Consider the following 17,936-nt stretch of genomic DNA (forward strand, 5'->3'; position numbering starts at 1 on the left):
CGCGTTTATTCTTAAAAACAAATACATGGAACCATAGTTAATGGTAGACTTTGTTCTTGTCGATTTGTTCCTTGAAGAATTCCACACAAGGAATTAGCTTTGCCGTCAAGCAATGCATTTTCACAGTTGTGCCGTTGAGCCAACGTCCAATTGGTACTCCATCAGTTTTTTGGACATTGACATGATGCATACTTTTCAATTGCCATCTTAACGTTATTAGTGATACGTATATTAAACGTCAAACAACCAAGTGTGTATTCAACAATGATTAAACATATGAAAATCATAGATAAGGGGCACATGTTCGGACAAAAATGACTGAAAAATTATAGAAATTGTGTGTTGTGTCCCGACCCTAGGAAAAGTCGGGTGTGTGTCTACATTCTTAGAAAAATAAACCATTATTAAATTGAAAAAAGAAAATATTATAAACATTGTCGGTGTGGCTTGAGCCAGGCCATAGGTTCAAATCCTGTCATATTTCTTGTGGATCATCCCATAGCTTATAGGTGTAAGCTGTGATATTCATCGTAATTTGTAACTATGGTAGATATTATGTTTTAATATAGTAGATTGCAATTTATACTCCACTTTTTTGAATAAATAATATATATCATTGTACGTAAAAAATAAAAATAAAGGAGATTGGGTTTGTCAACCAGTTTTCTCGAAGGTAAAAAACATTTGATTAATTAAAAAAAAAAAGTGAACATCATTGATAAGGAATACAAATTCATAATAACAAATGCAATATAAAAACAATACAAACCTAACTACATAACATCCAAGCAACAAAAAAATAACGCTCATAAAGACAAAACTTACATCACTTTCTAAAGAACTTGAAAAAAATGACGCTTTCAATAAAAGATGTTACCTTATGATAATATTCTTATAGAAGTGGTAAGAAATGTTCCATCGAATTATAGAAAACAAGACTGGTTCTTGTGATTTTTTTTTGTTTGATGCTCTTGTGAATTTCTATGTGTGTGTGACAAGATATTTGTCATTTTATAAAAAGTAATGCTATACTAACCACCTGGTAATACCATCAGTTGTACTCTCTTTCTAATCGAGGTAGAGTTCACCAACGCATATGAATCTTCTTTCTATTAGAGATGATACAAATAATGATATAATTTGATGGTTAAAGTAGCATTTTTGTTTTACAAAATAAGGTTCATGGAATCTTCCCCAACAAAACCAAAAAAATAAATAAAAATAAGTAATTCATGAAACTCTCCAACCCCACACAAGAAACAGAAAGCGATTGCTTACGTTGACTCCAAGTCAAGTTGTGGATAGACGTTTGAAAACCAAAATCCACCACCCATTTCTCAAATCCTATGTCACAAAAAATTCTCAAGAAATAACAACTGTTTGAGTCGTTATCATACAACAACGTATTGTATGGATTGTAGTACAAACCCCTCTTCCCATATTTACCACTTTCATCTTCTTCGTACAACACTTTTTTTTTTTTCACCCAAAAATTTGTACTACAACCAAACCTTCAGATTTCAACCCCCACCATTTATAACCACACCCACATGTAAATCCATTAAGCCCAATCCCCCTCTCTCCCTCCTCTCCAAACCCGCAAGTCAACAACGATGGCTCCACCTCTCCCTCGCTTACTCCTCTTCTGTTCTCTCCTCCTCCTTTGCCTCACCATCCCCGCCTTAGCCCACAGCGGCCACGACGACGACGACGAAACTGAACCCGCCACCAACGACAGCAAAACCCCGCATGACCTCCGTTCGAGGCGTCTAATACTAGTCAAGATTTGTTGCCTCATCATAATATTTTTTGGGACGTTCGTACCCGGAGTTTCGCCTTATTTTTTCAAGTGGAATGAAGGGTTCTTGGTTTTGGGTACGCAGTTTGCTGGAGGTGTGTTTTTTGGTACGGCGATGATGCACTTTCTGAGTGATTCCAATGAGACTTTCAAGGACTTGACCGAAAAAGAATACCCTTTTGCATTTATGTTGGCTTGTGGGGGATTCTTGCTTACAATGCTTGCTGATTGTGTCATTTCCTATGTGTTCCTCAAGAATAAGAGTGGTGTGTCGGCTGCTGATCTTCAGGTTCAGGGTAAGTGCTTTTGGTATTTTATATTTTCTTCTCTTTGCTTGCTCAGTGTGTGAAATTTCTTGAACGGGAAATGATAAACACGCACACTTTTCAGCCTTTCACACACCCTCTTTAATCATTTCCGTTGATTTTGTTTGATTCTTTGAAATCCGATGGCTACAAGTATAGAGAAATATAGGGTGTGCGAGTAGCTAAAAAAATGTGAAAATCACCTTCTGCCTGTTTTCGTTTGAATTATTCAGTTCGATGACCAGAAATATAAAATTATAAAGGGACTAAAAGTGTGTTGAAAATCAGTCCTTGAATAAACAACCGTTTGATGTTGGATTTTTGTTTTTTAGTAACAAATGTAGTCTATGACATTTGAACTCCGACCTCCTCAAACTTAACAAACTGGAGACGGGGGTGCCACTAAACGAACTGTATGTGTGTTTTTGCTGAGATTTGTGATTGCGACAATAATTTATGAAGCAAAACTAGGCAGGTAATATTGACTGTAAAACTAAGACAGTCAAGTGATGGTTTATTTTTCACTACAGGTAATATTGAGCAGGGAAAGGGTGGTCAATATGGCACTCAGGTAAGATATATACTTGCTAATTTCATATATCTTCTGGTGGTAATCGTATCAGGATTTCCATACGCATTGCCCCATTGGGGGATTACTTGGTGGCGGTTCTGCGACTAACTCGAAACTTGTTTTTGGTTGACCCGGCAGAGCCATAACCACTTTGCAAATGCAGTGGTTGCAAGCGCTACTTCACTTGGGGACAGCATCTTGTTGATAGTAGCCTTGTGTTTCCACTCTGTGTTTGAGGGCATTGCAATTGGAGTCGCTGAGACCAAAGCCGATGCTTGGAAAGCCTTATGGACAATTTCTCTTCACAAGGTATTTGCGGCCATTGCCATGGGCATTGCTCTCCTTCGAATGATGCCTAACCGTCCCTTCTTATCATGCGCTGCCTACGCTTTTGCATTTGCTATTTCAAGCCCTATTGGTGTGGCAATCGGAATCCTAATAGATGCGACGACCCAAGGAGCTGTGGCTGATTGGATATTCGCGATTTCAATGGGTCTAGCATGTGGAGTGTTCATATACGTAGCAATAAACCATTTATTGGCGAAGGGCTATAGACCCGACAGAGCAGTTTCAGTCGACAAACCCCAGTACAAGTTTCTGGCAGTTTTGTTGGGTATTGGGGTAATAGCTGTTGTGATGATTTGGGACACTTGAAGTCATTGTTCGTGCACGATTTGTTTGTGGAAGAAAGCGTTCGGAAGTATAGATTTGTTAGTAGCAAGGCAAGGGGTTGGTAGATGTGATTTTGGTTTTATTTAGTTTTTTGCTATCATAAGTTATTAGTTCAGGATAGAGAGCAGTGTTGTAATGATCTCCAAATGTTTTTATTTTGTATGCATATGGATACAGTTATAAACAGATGCTTTCCGGGTTTATATATATAAGCAATATTTGGGGAAGAGGATTCGAGCTCAGTACCTCAGGCGCAGGAGTAAACATCCTTAACCATTTTTGACAAGTCCCTTGGCCTTTCCAGGTAAAGCAGCGTATCCTAATGCCATTGAACTACAGCCTAATGCCATCGTCTTGTGTACTCATTTCTTCTGTTTGATTCGCACAAGATTCACTTCTCAAAATCCTTTGATTAGAATCTTCAGATCGTATTGATTCATTCCTAAGATTCTGTCCAAAACACATGCTGTATAATAACACACTGAACTGATCATTTTTCATGCACCACTGCAGAATGGCTTGCTACAATCTTCTTAAGCTCTCTCTCCTCCTCTGCCTCATCCTGGGCCAACAGTGGGCAAGACGACGATGAAAGCAACAAGAGCGACAACGTTCACACCCTTCCCTCCAAGCCTCTAATATTGGTGAAGATTTGGTGCTTGGTTTTGGTGTTTGTACGGACTTTTGGAGCCAGAACGTTGCTCTACTTCTTTAAATGGAACCAAGGGTTCTTGGTTCTTAGCACGCAGTTTGCCGGGGGTGTATTGTGTTCATTCACTTCTTGATGCATGTCAATAACTGTGATCCTATGCTATGTTATTTTATGCTTACAATCCAAACCTTCAACTTTTTCTCATGCACCAGTAGAACATGGCTTGCTACAATTTCCTCAAGCTCTCTCTCTCTCTCTCTTCCTCTTCCTCTTCCTCACCCTCTCCACATTCGCCTGTGGCAGCCACGGCGATGTTGAAAGTGAAACCAACAAGAACAACGACATTCGCAGCCTTTGCACCAAGCCTCTAATATTCGTAAAGATTCGTGCACGGTTTTTTTTTTTTTGGGGACATTTGCAGCCGGAATGTAGTCCTACTTCTTAAAGTGGAACGAGGGGTTTCTGGTTCTAGGCTCACAGTTTGCTGGTGGTATTTTTCTGGGAACAGCTCTAATGCACTTTTCTGATTGATTCAAACAAGACTTTCTGTGGTTTCGTATGTGTATACTAAGCAGGACAGTGACCCTCCAGTTCAATGATTCTGGACCGTCCCTTCTTATCATGCCCGGCATATGGTTTTCTGCCTCCATTTCCAGTCCAACTGGTATCGGAGTTGGGCACAACTCAAGGTAGAAGGCGGATTGGATCTCTGCCATTTCGATAGGTCTGGCATTCGGCGTGTTCATATACGTATCCATAAACCATCTGCTTTTAAAGGGCGATACAGCTCACATGGCTGTCTCCGTTGACACACCCCATTACAAGTTTCTGGTTGTGTTGTTTGGGATTGTAGTAGTAGTATTGGTTGTCACGATCTGGGACACGATATAATCGTGCCAAGCAAGGAGCTTGCCGTTTAAGTAGTTAACTGCATTCACCCTGTACTCGATGTCTATTTGATTCTATCCTCAATAACGCTTGAAAAATGAATAAAAATAATGCTAAATATTGACAATCCCGTTCACCTTGATTCATAACTAGATTCAGGGACCAAACTGTGTAATTTAAAAGGTTCCCACAAAAGCACAGATTCAGAATGGAAAAAGTGGCATATATATGCAGTACAGACAATCAATGCAGTCTGTTCTTCAGCTAATCACACAAATCATGATTATTAACACCAAAGTGAAACAGTCTATTTGAAAAGCTTCACCGTAAACAAACGGAAAGACATAATTTCAGAAAAGGAGAAACTCCCAACTGTTGCGAAACTTCTCCTTCAACACATGTTTTAACTGATTTCAAGCAGGTGGTATTGCTGTTAAGAACTCTATCATCGTATTGTACAAACTGTCTCCTTTAGCCATTCAAAAAAATGACGCTCCGAATGAGAGATTCTACCTTGTGATATGTTCTTATAAAAATAGTAAGAAATGTTAGAGTATATCAAAGGAAAACTAATGAAAAGGGCTTGAAAACTTTGAGTTTTAATGATAAGGACAAAATAAAGGGTAAAGTGAATAGTACCATGATTGACTTTTTAGTGTAAAAATATGGTTTTTCGTTAAAGTGAACAGTACCGGGTGCTTTTCGTTAAAGTTCCCTATAATCAATGGTAGATCAATGGTAGATATAGTGCCACTTGTCAACTCAATGTAGGAGTAGTTAGTTACGATTCTGGTTATGATGTATGGCTTTACTATAAATAACAGTTGTGATGTAATAACTTCTTAGTTAAGCAATAGTAATACAATTTACAGAAACCTTTCGTTTCTCTCTCCCAGCTCTCTCTTTCTCTCTCTAAATTTCATCATTTCTTGATTAATGGCTGATGCTTAACATAGTATCCATCGCCGGTGTTGCTCGCGCATCTTCGATCCTCTAATTGCTTCTGCTACGATTTGATCGCAGAGTACTTCGTCTTCTTCTCACAGCGATTCCTGCTATTGGTGCTGTGCTTCTTCAAAGATTGGTATTTTCTAATTCGATTTCTAGGGTTTCTATGACAGTAATCTTTGATTCTCTCAAAGATTGGTATTTTCTGCACGCAAGGTGTTTGTGATATTGTTGCTTGCTTCTGTTATTCTCCAATTGCTATACACAATTATGGTGACTCTTTTTGAACTCCAGATTGTTCAATCTCCCATAACCTCTCTTATTTCCACTGTTTCTACCTCTGTTCTTGTGAAATTGGATGATTCCAATTACCTAAATTGGCAATTTCAAATATAATTGTTGTTGGAAGGTCATGGTATTATGGGATTTGTTGATGGATCTACCCTTTGCCCTGTTCGTTTTATTCAACATTCTACAACTTGTGACAACCCGTCCCGGATTTTATAGAACAGAAGGGTGTTTTTGGTAAATTCCTCTGGAGTGAGCTAGATATTTTTGAAAAGTGTTTTTGGGTCTTAATTTGTGTGCCTGGTAGGGCCACTTCTGTTAGGTTTTGTCCCCCCCCCCGGCCCAACTCTCCTTCTCCTCTCCCTTACCCGTAACCTCCCTCATCACTCTCTTTCTCTCACCTCTCTCTGTCACTCCCTCATTTCCCTTCTTCAAACACACACAGAAACAACCTTCACACCACCGGCCTCCCCACTCCGAGACACTCACACATAGCCACCACCCCTTGGACCATCCTTTTATCCCTCACCCGTCCCCCGATCACTCTCCCTCTCTTCCTGGCCTACATTGGAGCACAGTCACTGTGCTGGCATCTCACCGGCGAGTTTTCAATAGTGGAACTAAGGTAAGCCTCCTAGGATCCCTTTAGATCATGTTTGAGGTTAGTTTAGGGTAGTTTTGAGAACCTTGGTAACGTTTGAATGCAGGAACAACTCGGGGAAGCATTCTCCATATTTTCTGATGAGTACCCGTGGGTTCGAGACCAATTTCCGGCCAACTTCGACCACCACACATCGTAAAATTGGTATAGATCTTTTCCTTGTTTTTTGGGCTTCATTTTGGTATTTTGTTCGACATGTTTTGGTCACGTTTTGGGGTTGATCGGAGCTTGGAAGCATCGTCTTCCTTTTTCCGTCGAAACCAGACTGTTGGGCCATGCCAACCCAAAACCCTTTTACCCTGAACTGGCCCAGGTCATTGGGCCATGGGCCTCGGGCCAGACCTTGGCCCTTTAAGTTGAGCCCAACCCAAGTCCTTAACCCATTAGTCCTAACCCAGGAGCCCAAACCTTTGGGCTGGGCTACCAAACCCACTGAGAAACAAGCCCAAACCTAAAAGAGAAACCAGCCCAAACCCAAGAGAGATTTGACCCAACCCTTTGACTCGACCCAGTTGGAACATTCAGAGGAATATTGGCTTTTTGTTGACTTTTTCAAAATTTACCCAGGACATTTCTTAAGGTAATTCGACGTCTTGAATCCGTTTCTAAAGTCTGTTTTTCGAAATTCAATCGTTTGAGTATAACTTTATTAATTGGACCTTTTATGTGCTTAGGTGCTTTTATTGTGACATTTCCGTCTTCGCTAGTTTACGTGGCTCTTCGACGGTGAAGTATTTGTGAGTGGACCCCTTCTAAAATGAATGCTTTAATAGTAGAAATGCATACATGAAAAAGTATGCTATTTTGGAATAGCATACTTTATCGAGTTAATGTTCTTTGTAGTATATATGATGGATGACTATATACTATTTATGAACATGTTTTTACACTCTTTATAGTATATATGATGGATGACTATATACTATGAAGTGGTTTTGAGATATATTTTGGAAAGATTATATTCAATGTTTTTGTGCTTATCTAGTGGTCACTGTTCTGCCTATGGGGGATGATACTTATATTGACCTACGAGTTGGGTGTTGTAGGAGCCTACAAGCGATGATACTTATATTGACCTACGGGTTGGGTGTTGTAGGAGCCTACGGGCGATTGATACTTGTGAAGGAAGTGTTCTGAAGGAAGAGTTCTATATGCCTTCGAGCAATACTGATACCACTAGTTAGCACACTATATATGACATATGTTTTATGAAAGGTTTTATGGCATGCTAGGGTTTTCGGAAAACCTATCACATATTATGCTATTAGTTTTCATAAAACTTTGGGGGTTAGTACGTTATTGAATAACTATTTCAGCATTATATATATATATACATATATATATATATATATATATATATATATATATATATATATATATATATATATATAACTTGGTCCACTCATGTTTGTTTTGCCCTTCCTCAGGACTTAGATTTGAGGTGTACAATCCTGGTGTCAGGGCATTTTCGCATCGGCATCTTCGAGTCCTCTCGGTGTAGGGCCCATTCTTATGCTCATTCAATTTTACATTATTTCTTTTAGTGTTCTAGTTAGTTGTATGCTCTGAACATGTTCCTTAATTGCATATTCTTCATATTTAAATTTCTATTATTTTATTCATATTCATTGTTCTCATGCATGTTAGAATAGCTTTGTCACTTCCGGGTGACGCCCAGCACGTGCCTACCTTGGTGTTTGGGAGAATATCATGGTCGGGCGTGTCACAACCTCTAGTGTTGATAATAGCAATGTGGATTGTTCATTTGTTGTTGAAAATAAGGAATATATTGTCTAGAAAATGCATGATTGTGCTTTAATGCAGTTGCTTACTGCAACTCTTTCTCCAGTAGCTATTTCCTGTGCTTTTAGCAGTGTTAGCTCTCAAGATTTGTGGACCAGACTAAAGGAACAATTCTCCACTATTTCTTAGACTAGTATCTTTCAAATGAAGTATAATCTGCAAACAATCAAGAAAGGGTCTGATAATGTGTCTTAATACTTACAAAAGATTAAAGAAGCTCGAGATTATCTTTCTGCTGCTAGGGAGATGAGGATATTTTGATTCTTGCATTAAATGGATTACCTCCCGAGTATAATACATTTCAATGTGTGATTAGGGGCCGTGAGAATGTTATCTCTCTCAAGGAGTTCAGATCCCAACTTCTTGCTGAGGAACATATTGTTGAAAATAATGTTCACACTCCACTTTTGTTTGCTATGGTTGCAGATAGTTCCTCAGCTACCAAAGGTTCAACCTCTCAGTTACATACCGATTATGGTCAATCTTCTAGTCAATCCAGTTTTTTTCTCATGAGGGAACATACAATTTAATTACAACAAGTAAAAGGGCAGGGGCAAGTTTAATCAAGGAGCAAAGTTTAACAGATAGTCTTACAATGTGTATCCTAATTCCACCTCAGGAGTTCTTGGATCCCCTCCAATTGCATATAATGGTGACTCTCTGTCAATTGTGCAACACATATGGTCATTCTGCTTCTTTTTGTGGATCAAGACCTCTATCAAAACATGGCTGTCATATTTGTGGGAAGACTAACCATTCTACTTGGTTTTGCTTTCATAATGACAAATGGCCGATTTACATTGGTGCTTTTTAGTTTCCTTAATCCACTGCTTCTTATGCACCTTCTTGATATCACTCTCAAGTACCAATGCCTCATTCTAAATCTCCAAATCACTCTCAATTGCATGCTATGAATACTATGGTCTCTCATCAAACACAAGGCTCTTCTCCACATAATTCTGAAGGAAAAATTTGTGAAAACAAGTTCATTTGAGCAACATCTATGTATGCAATTAACAATTAAAGGAGGAATCATGCTTGTATGCACTCAAAAATAAAGCTTTACCCATGAAATTCGAGGCCTAGTAGTTGTGGTGAACTAAGACTCAACTCAAATCTTAAAGAAAAAAGTTGAGAAACTTTTATACCTTTGAAGCACTTATTTGCTTAGCAAAGGATATTCACCCATGTGAGGGCCTTCTTTCCTTAGTCTCCTTGATCCTTGGCTCCATGGATATGGATGGAGGAACTTTGCTTCTTGGCTCCATGACTTCTTGGATATAAATGAAGGAATGGATTCTCCAAGTTCCCAAGAAAGGGAACCTCTAAGTTTCCATTCCAAGGAGAGCATTGAGAAAGAGATGAGTGACCTAGGAAGAAATGGATGCTAGTCCATTCTTCCTAGGGTGGCCGGCTAATAGGAGCATATTTATGCGACTTAGTTAGCTTGTTCTTGTGCAATTATGTTGTTATTTCTTAGTTAATTTAGTATTTCAAGCCATTTTCGTGTGTTTGTAGGTCTAAAGGGCCAAAGTAGCAAGAAAGTGCATTTTGGAGCTTTTTGGAGTAGTTTTGGGCTTTGAATGGATAACACATGCTTGGAGCAAGGTGGATGGATGAAATTGAAGACCAAAAGAGGCTAGGATTATGCTGAAGTTATTAATTCAAAGAAAAGGAAGTTAAAGATGCAATCAAGAAAGAAGGAATGTTAGCCAAAGTTACCTTATTTTGGTCCTAACCTTTCCTAATCCTTCACCACTTAATTTCCAGCTTCACAGAGGTGTTCTAAACACTTTAGGACACTTAATTACATGTTTCTAGAAGGTCAAACCCAGCTAAAGAGGGATACCGCACATCCTTCCCTTTCCTTTTCCCTTGCCGTGCAAGGCATCCATTTTTCCTTCCCTTTTTCCTTGTTGCTGCATATCCCATTACCCTTTTCTCTTGGGAATCTGATTTATTACCCTTTTCTTGGAGGATTTGGAGCATTAAAATCTTTCCAAATTTAATTAAATTAACTTACAAGAATACCTTTCCTTCCCCTATAAAATAAAGCCTTGCCGCACCTATCTAGGATCCACTCTACTCTTCTCTTCTCCTTAGCCATTCCATCCACCTATCTACCTATCCATCCTCTATCACCCATCACCACAGATTCTCTACACATCCCTAAACCTGTCTACATAATCTGCTGTAACCCTTAAACCATCCATTCACCACTCACACCCTTGTGCCACATATTTGCAAGGAATAAGGATTGCTTGGAGTTGTGCTAGCCATTCAATTTGGATTGCTGGAGCATTCTAGGTGTATTCTACTTTGGTTTTCAATGTTTAATTTCAATTGTTTCTTTTTAATTGCAAGTATGAGGAACAATTTCAAAGCCATGAACATATTTGCAATATGAATTGATTACTTCTAATTGTGATTTGATAAGTTGTGAATGCAATTCAATTAACTGTTTACTTCAAAACTTATTCTTGTATATTGATTGAGGGTCGACACTTAGTTTGCATGCATGAATTTGATGCTAGGATATAAGGGAGTTTCACCTAATCGTTATGATCTTATATTCATGAGTAGTGAAGGTTGCTAGTCACAATCACGTTAATTGAATTCTTGGCAAACGTATCATGCATTCATAGTTACGAATGTCTCGTCAACACTTATGATTTTCATAGAACGTAATGATCTCTGATTGTATCTCTATTATGCATTCATGTAGGGGACCTTTGGAGAATGATTTGGGTTGTCGCATGCATTCATCCAATTCGATGAGTAAAGGAAAATCTGAGGGTTAATTAGTGCATCACGGTTAATCTGGGGTGTTGAGCTTCATAATTTATTGAAAAGCAATTGGAAATCGATTCATGTACAAGTGTGTCATGTGTGGAGAAGGACCTTCTAGCTATCCCATCATCCATTCAAATCCTCAATTTCGTGCAAATCTGTCTAGTTCTAGTTTTTGTTTTGTTTTTACTTTATTTTCGTCCAAAACCCAATCCCCCTTTACTTTAGTTTGTCTAATTAGTGAGAATCTATTTTAGTTTGTGTTTTTAAGTGTTTTGATTCAAGTAAAAGTCAATTTTCGTCCAAAGTCATTCCTAGTGTCTAGTTTAAGTCTATTTGGTTGTTTTAAGCTGTTTTGAGTATTTTAAGTTTGTTTTGAGTCTTGTGAGTCTTGTTAAGTGTTTTTAAGTTTAGTTTTATGTTTTTGAGTGAGTTTAGATGTTATTAGCAAGCCTTCCTAATCCCCGGTCTAGAACGATCCCTACTTGCATCTTTACTACAATTTGACAACAAGAGGGTTTAATTTGTGTGTTAAGTTAATTTTCGCATCACCTGCCTCCTAAAAGAAGAGAGCATTTTTGTATTTTTCTCTTTTCTCTCTTGAAAACCCTTTTGAGGGAATGGGTTATAATTTTCTTTCTATAGCCACTTACATTGAGTGGCATAATTGAAATTAAAACCAATTCTCCCTTACACTCTCTATGGCCGGCCATGTGGGTTCATTGGGCTTTCATGCCCTTTGTGTTTTCAAGTTGTCATACAACTTGAGTTATTAGACTTGACCTTCGAAGCCTATTGGGCCTTGAGGCCCAAAACTAACCCGAGGTCTAAAACGAACTTATTCGTTTGATTAATTAACATATTAATTAATCCTAGCCATAAATAATCAAACCATTTAATTATCCTTACTCATCTCCTTTGTTTCTTCAATCTTTACCTTACACGGTGTACGATTCATTAGGTTCCTTTTAGCGAGGCAGTGGGCGATTAGAACTCTTAAAATAGATTGTGAATTGAAACTTACTTTTCAATTCTTCCTTTAGTGATTATACACCTTTAGGGCTTCCACAAACCATGAGTGACACCAAGTAATATGTCATGGCTACCCAGCTAATCAGAAGAGGTGGATAACCTATTCAGTTTGGGATTACAAAGCAATATGGTCTTTCTCTAATACAATACTCTTAACCATATTGTTTGATTTGATAGTTTATTCATGTCTACTATCCAATGTGATTCTCTTACTTACATGATTACCTTGAATATGATTTGGAACGAATTCCTAAATCTCATTCTTACTCTGGCCAAAGATTCTTAATCATATCATAGAGTATTCTCCCTCAAACAGTTTGAAGGTTAGAGATCCCGTGTTGTGCATTCACTTACCTCCATGTCTAAGTGGCTTAACCCCAACTATGCCATGGACACCTTTTGACGGAGTGACATTGACATAGTCAAAGATTAAGGACCTAACCATAAGACAACTATGATGCCTCAGGTCAAATGACTACTTTGTAGTATCCCAACCATGAGTTTTCATGTGACATGAGTATGAGAACTCCTTGTTGATTGTGTTCAGTGGACTCATTCTCTATTGAGTACCTACATGCTTGTCTTAGTGTCAGTCACACTAATGACTTGAGACCAGTCACTCTTTTTAAGAGAAGACATAGCACGTACTGATCTTAACGGACTGTCAATGCCCAATTGGCAATCCTATGATCAGGAATATTTAAGATATGTATACGAAAGAGAATGGTCTCATGAATCTAACTTCTTTAGATCATATTCTCCCAATTACATATTCCTTGGACTTATCGTTTAAGCATATAACATTTATATGAGACGGCTTTAAACAATAATCTTTGCCCTTTATATTAAACTAGATTAGTTTAACATGTGAAATGTTCATAAAGTATCATCATACTATTGGCTTTAGGGCACATTTCCAACAATCTCCCACTTGCACTAGAGCTAATCAGCTTGGTCATCAATGATGATACCTTTTCTGAATTCATTTCAAAAATGGCTAAGTAGTAGGCCCAGACAATGGATATCTATATGTTATCCATATAAGCAACCTTGAGAATAACGATGTCACCATTATACATGATTCTCAATCATGTGGTTCAGTCTCTCATTTGAGTTTGAATCTTGATGAGACCTTGATTCCCTGGCTTGAGCTATCGCCTCATTAGTGTCGTAGTGTGGGTACACTAGAGACATTTTTTGGTTGGAACCGAATGGAGAGTTCATAAATGAACTTTCCAATCCAAACAACATTGTTGTAAGCTTCTATATGGCGATATATTTTGCATGCATGATGGAACACACTAAAGTCATTACTTATAACGTTTCCACCCAAATATCTCTTTAGTCATAATAAAGAGATATCCAATTATATCTTCATTCATAATGAAGAGACGTCCAATGATAGATACAATATTAGATTCATAATCTAATACATTTACGCCTCCATTGCGTTACTCTAGTTCTTCCTCATTCTTGAGGACTCTATCCTTTAGTATTTCTTAAATACTTAAGGACTCACTTGACAGTTGCCATGGTTTTGATCCTAGGCTTGCACTGATATCGTCTTGTACCGTTTTTGGGACAACTCATATCAACGTTTTTCCTACAATATGAAATACATAAATCACCATTCTGCGTATGCATAAAGGATTCTATTTACGCATTATGCTTCTTTGGGAGTCAAAAGGGTACACTCTCTTTTAGAAGAGCAATTTCCCAGTCTGATTGAAATTGTACTTTCATTTGAAGTTTATCATTCGAGAAACTTCCTACATCTATCGTCTATCAATAGGGATTGAGATAGGGGTGGGTTCAAAAAACCGAAAACCGAAAAAAACCGAGAACCATACCGAACCGAGACCGAAAAAAACGGAACCGAAAAAAAACGGAACCGAAAACTGTCAAACCGAACCGAACCGAATATGGCTGGTTCGGTTTCGGTTTTTGAGGTTCGGAAACCGAACCGAACCAAACCGAACAGAATATATATTTAATTATTTTTTTTATAATATTTTAATTATAAAAATTAAAAAATCTCTAAAGTTCTGGAGGCATGTGGGTTTGAACCCGTGCGCTCTAATTGAGAGGTTTCAACGAAACCAACATGGCAACTGGTTTTGTTTTGTTATAGTTGTATAACTAAACTATTTATAAAGATATAAATCTATAGCCTTTTGTGCAATTAGAAATCAACAAAACCCTAGCCACTAGTAGTAGCAGCCATACCTTTTCTTTTTTCATTCCCCTCTTCTCTCTCTCTCGTCCCTGCGCCTCCAAACTCCCTCCTTGTCCATGCTTCCAATTTCTCCATTCTTCTCCATTCTTCTCTCTCCGTTTCTCGATCTTCTCACTCCAGGGTAAGATCTCCAATCTCTCTTATTTATTTTGTCGATTTATGGGTTTTTTTAGAGTAAATTCCATGGAGGGAATCTGAAATTTTGGTGTAAATTTATGGGTTGTTGTTTTGTTTTGTATTGTAGATTTGTTTGATTTTTGTGTTGTGAGAGTCTCACCCATTTCTTTCCCTTTCTTTTTTTCTCCCTTGATATCATTATTTGCTTATCCCCTTTTTTCGCAATTCTTTTCTTCATTTTTGCATACTCCTTTCTCAATTGACCTTTTTTGTTTGTTTTTGATGATTTTTTTTTGTCAATGTTGATTTTTAAATTCCGTTTGAAGTTCAATTTTTTTCTGGGTAATGTTTCCAATTATTTTTGTAATCTTTATATTTTTCGGTGGATTTTTTATGACTAAAGTTTTAATCTTTTCGTTTTGCAGTGGGCACTGAAGTTGGGTGGATGAAATCCTTTTCCTCCTCAGATCACAGGAACAAGAAACAGTTGTTGCATGCCTCAAATCGTTACTGTTTCGACGAGGGTTAATGGAGAGAAAGGGTAAATTTGCAGCCGAATGCCGAAAAAAAATGTGCTTCAAGCTCCAGATATTAAAAAAAAAAAACCGAAACCGAACCGAAAAAAATCAAAACCGAAAAAAAATCAGACCGAACCGAACCGAATCGAAATTTCGGTTTGGTTTCGGTTTTAGCAAAAAACCGAACCGTTTCAAACCGAACCCAGCCCTAGATTGAGATAATCCAATTACATCTTGAAATCTATCATTATAGATTTCCATCCCATGTATATAGACTATGTCTCCCATATACATTCTATCATTATAGAATGTTTAAAGTCATAACTTTAACGAAGAAGAATTCCTTTTATTTCCAAAATTAATATATAATATATATGTTCAAATTTAGGAATATGATTAACTGCCACTAATCTTTTGTAAACCTAGTAAACAAAAGATTCATTTACATCTTTATGAGAAATCAAACGATTTGATCTTTCTCTCATAAGACGTTTATAGCTCCCACAAGCTTGCTAAGATTCATGATGGATCGATCTCTACAACTTACATGTCTTGTGATTCCTAGTCTTAGACACATATTATCAGGACTATCTTGATAATGGTTTCGGAAACCCATATTATGTCCGAGCATTGAATCACCGTTTAGTTATAGCTAGCAATCTTCGAATTTAACGTCAAAGATGGTTTCTTCCAAGTTAACCAATCTCGTTGATTGTAGTCACCTTAAGCTACCAATTAGCTATGAAGGTTTCACTATTTTGGGTCAAATGGTACTATACCATTTCCTTGAGTATATGTCGTTGTAGACATCGAAATTTCGGTGAAATAAATGTTGACCAATGCATTAAAATTACAACCTTCATTCATTTCACCTACATCATACACTTACTTCACCTACAACCTGCACTCATTTCACCTACATCACCCACTTACTTCACCAAAAAAAAAAGGATGGTGGTGATTCATTCTCAAAGCCTATAAATAGGCTCCTCCATCAAAGGATCAAGGAGGAAAACCAATTCACATCACACCAAAGCCTTGAAGCTTTGAAACTCTAAAGCTCCCAAGCAAATCCCAGGGGATCAAGAAAGCCCTCTTCGTTCTCTGTCAAATCCTCCTTCAAGATCAAGCCCCAACGGCCCTTGAGGAACTTTCACCAAATCCTCTTTCAAGATCAAGCCCCAACGACCCTTGAAGAACTTCCACAATTCAAGATCAAGCCTCGACGGCCCCTTGAAGAAAGCGTTCATTGTTCATCACCTGTTCATCCTAAGATCAAGCCTCGAAGACCCTTGGATTAACAGCACAATCCACAAATTTACACATTACGAAGATCGAATCAAAGGCTAAATTTGTAGAAGAGATTGTAACCCTTAAATCATTAATACAAATATTATTTTGTACACGTGTTCTTGTCTCATTCATTGCAGGAATATTCATGTTTACAGTCGTATATACACTTAATGTAGTCATAAGGATTTTCATTCTTATTTCTTTCGAATTAAGAGGTGTAACTCTATGACATAGTCATAAAGTTCAAACCATTCAACTGAGACGGTTTATAGATCCTTCTCGACTACCTTGGAGCTAGTGGTGTAGGAACTAGGTTGTTATATTTGTTAATTATCATCTTGTCTCTCAAATAACCTATTCTTTGAGTTCTATCTCTCGTTCATTTGCTCTATCTTAGGCAAATCCTATTGTAGGATTACAATGATCTACCCAACAAATAACATTTGTTAGTTGGTTTATAGAAGTGATATCCAAAGGTTAATTTAAGGATGTCCCACAAGATTGTTCTCAAACAAATATTGCTTATTAGCACACAACCCCAAATCTTAACACGATTAAGACTTGTTTTTCTTTCCAACTACATCCTATGGAGTCATGAAAATTTTGGAAGATCTTCTAATTGACAATCATATTGTCTTAGAAGTATATAGCCTATATATGGGTAATTGATAACGTCCAACGAACTACATCTTATTTGACTTCGTTCTTCTCCCAATGGAGAAATCCATTATCTTATGATGCTATTTTCCTTGATATCTTTCAAGGAAACTCTTCTAAAGTGTTATTTTTCCTTGGATCAAATCTAAGGAGGTAAATACTTTAGACGTCTTATTCATCAACTTACATTCTTGAATTCTTTGAAACCTTTTGCAAAGTATTCGGACTTGTGTTTATTCAAAATAAACGATAGTCCAACCGATAGCAATCTTTGGTGAATGTCAAACAACATGAGTAGTATTATGTTGTGGACAAGTGCCACTAACATCTAAGTGAATTAACCTCAACAACTTTGTGATTCTGTCTTCTTTTCAAAAGAATAAAGATTCGAACATTTTGCCTCTATACAATTTTAACAAGAAGGCATTGGATCTGGATTTAACGATGCAAAGCATCCATCTATGACCAACTTGTAATTTATGCTTTAGAGGTATCACAACTTAGTTGGATTAGTCATTACCTTGCAACCTTTTGGGTTTTAAGCATCGTTATATTCTAAACAGTTAACACTACCACATCATCTCTACTATAAAGACAATCAATCAAATTACAATAATCCAATCATTCATTAATAAAGAACAATGTTTTGTCAAATAAAACATTCATCCATCTTTTAAAATTATAGTGATGGAATTAAGTTCCTTATT

General features: G+C 37.5%; 1 protein-coding gene and 1 long non-coding RNA gene across 3 annotated transcripts; both read left to right on the plus strand.

Moving 5' to 3' along the window:
- The first annotated feature begins 1,346 nt into the window (after nt 1–1,346).
- LOC103427585 (zinc transporter 11) lies at nt 1,347–4,185 on the plus strand. The gene is made up of 4 exons (XM_029100081.2): nt 1,347–2,094; nt 2,634–2,674; nt 2,813–3,650; nt 3,860–4,185. The coding sequence occupies exons 1-3, from the start codon at nt 1,614–1,616 to the stop codon at nt 3,326–3,328; spliced, it is 1,038 nt and encodes a 345-aa protein (XP_028955914.2). The 5' UTR covers nt 1,347–1,613; the 3' UTR covers nt 3,329–3,650; nt 3,860–4,185.
- A 1,578-nt stretch (nt 4,186–5,763) lies between these two features.
- LOC139194487 (uncharacterized) lies at nt 5,764–9,405 on the plus strand. Of its 2 annotated transcripts, XR_011579379.1 has the most exons (4): nt 5,764–6,747; nt 6,830–7,520; nt 8,211–8,280; nt 9,013–9,405. It is a non-coding gene; the product is annotated as an uncharacterized lncRNA (long non-coding RNA). The 2 variants fall into 2 exon arrangements; XR_011579378.1 differs by having other exon boundaries at nt 5,764–7,520.
- The last annotated feature ends 8,531 nt before the right edge of the window (nt 9,406–17,936 follow it).

Source organism: Malus domestica, chromosome 03 (assembly GCF_042453785.1).
Source record: "Malus domestica chromosome 03, GDT2T_hap1".
In the NCBI taxonomy this organism is placed as follows: Eukaryota; Viridiplantae; Streptophyta; class Magnoliopsida; order Rosales; family Rosaceae; genus Malus; species Malus domestica.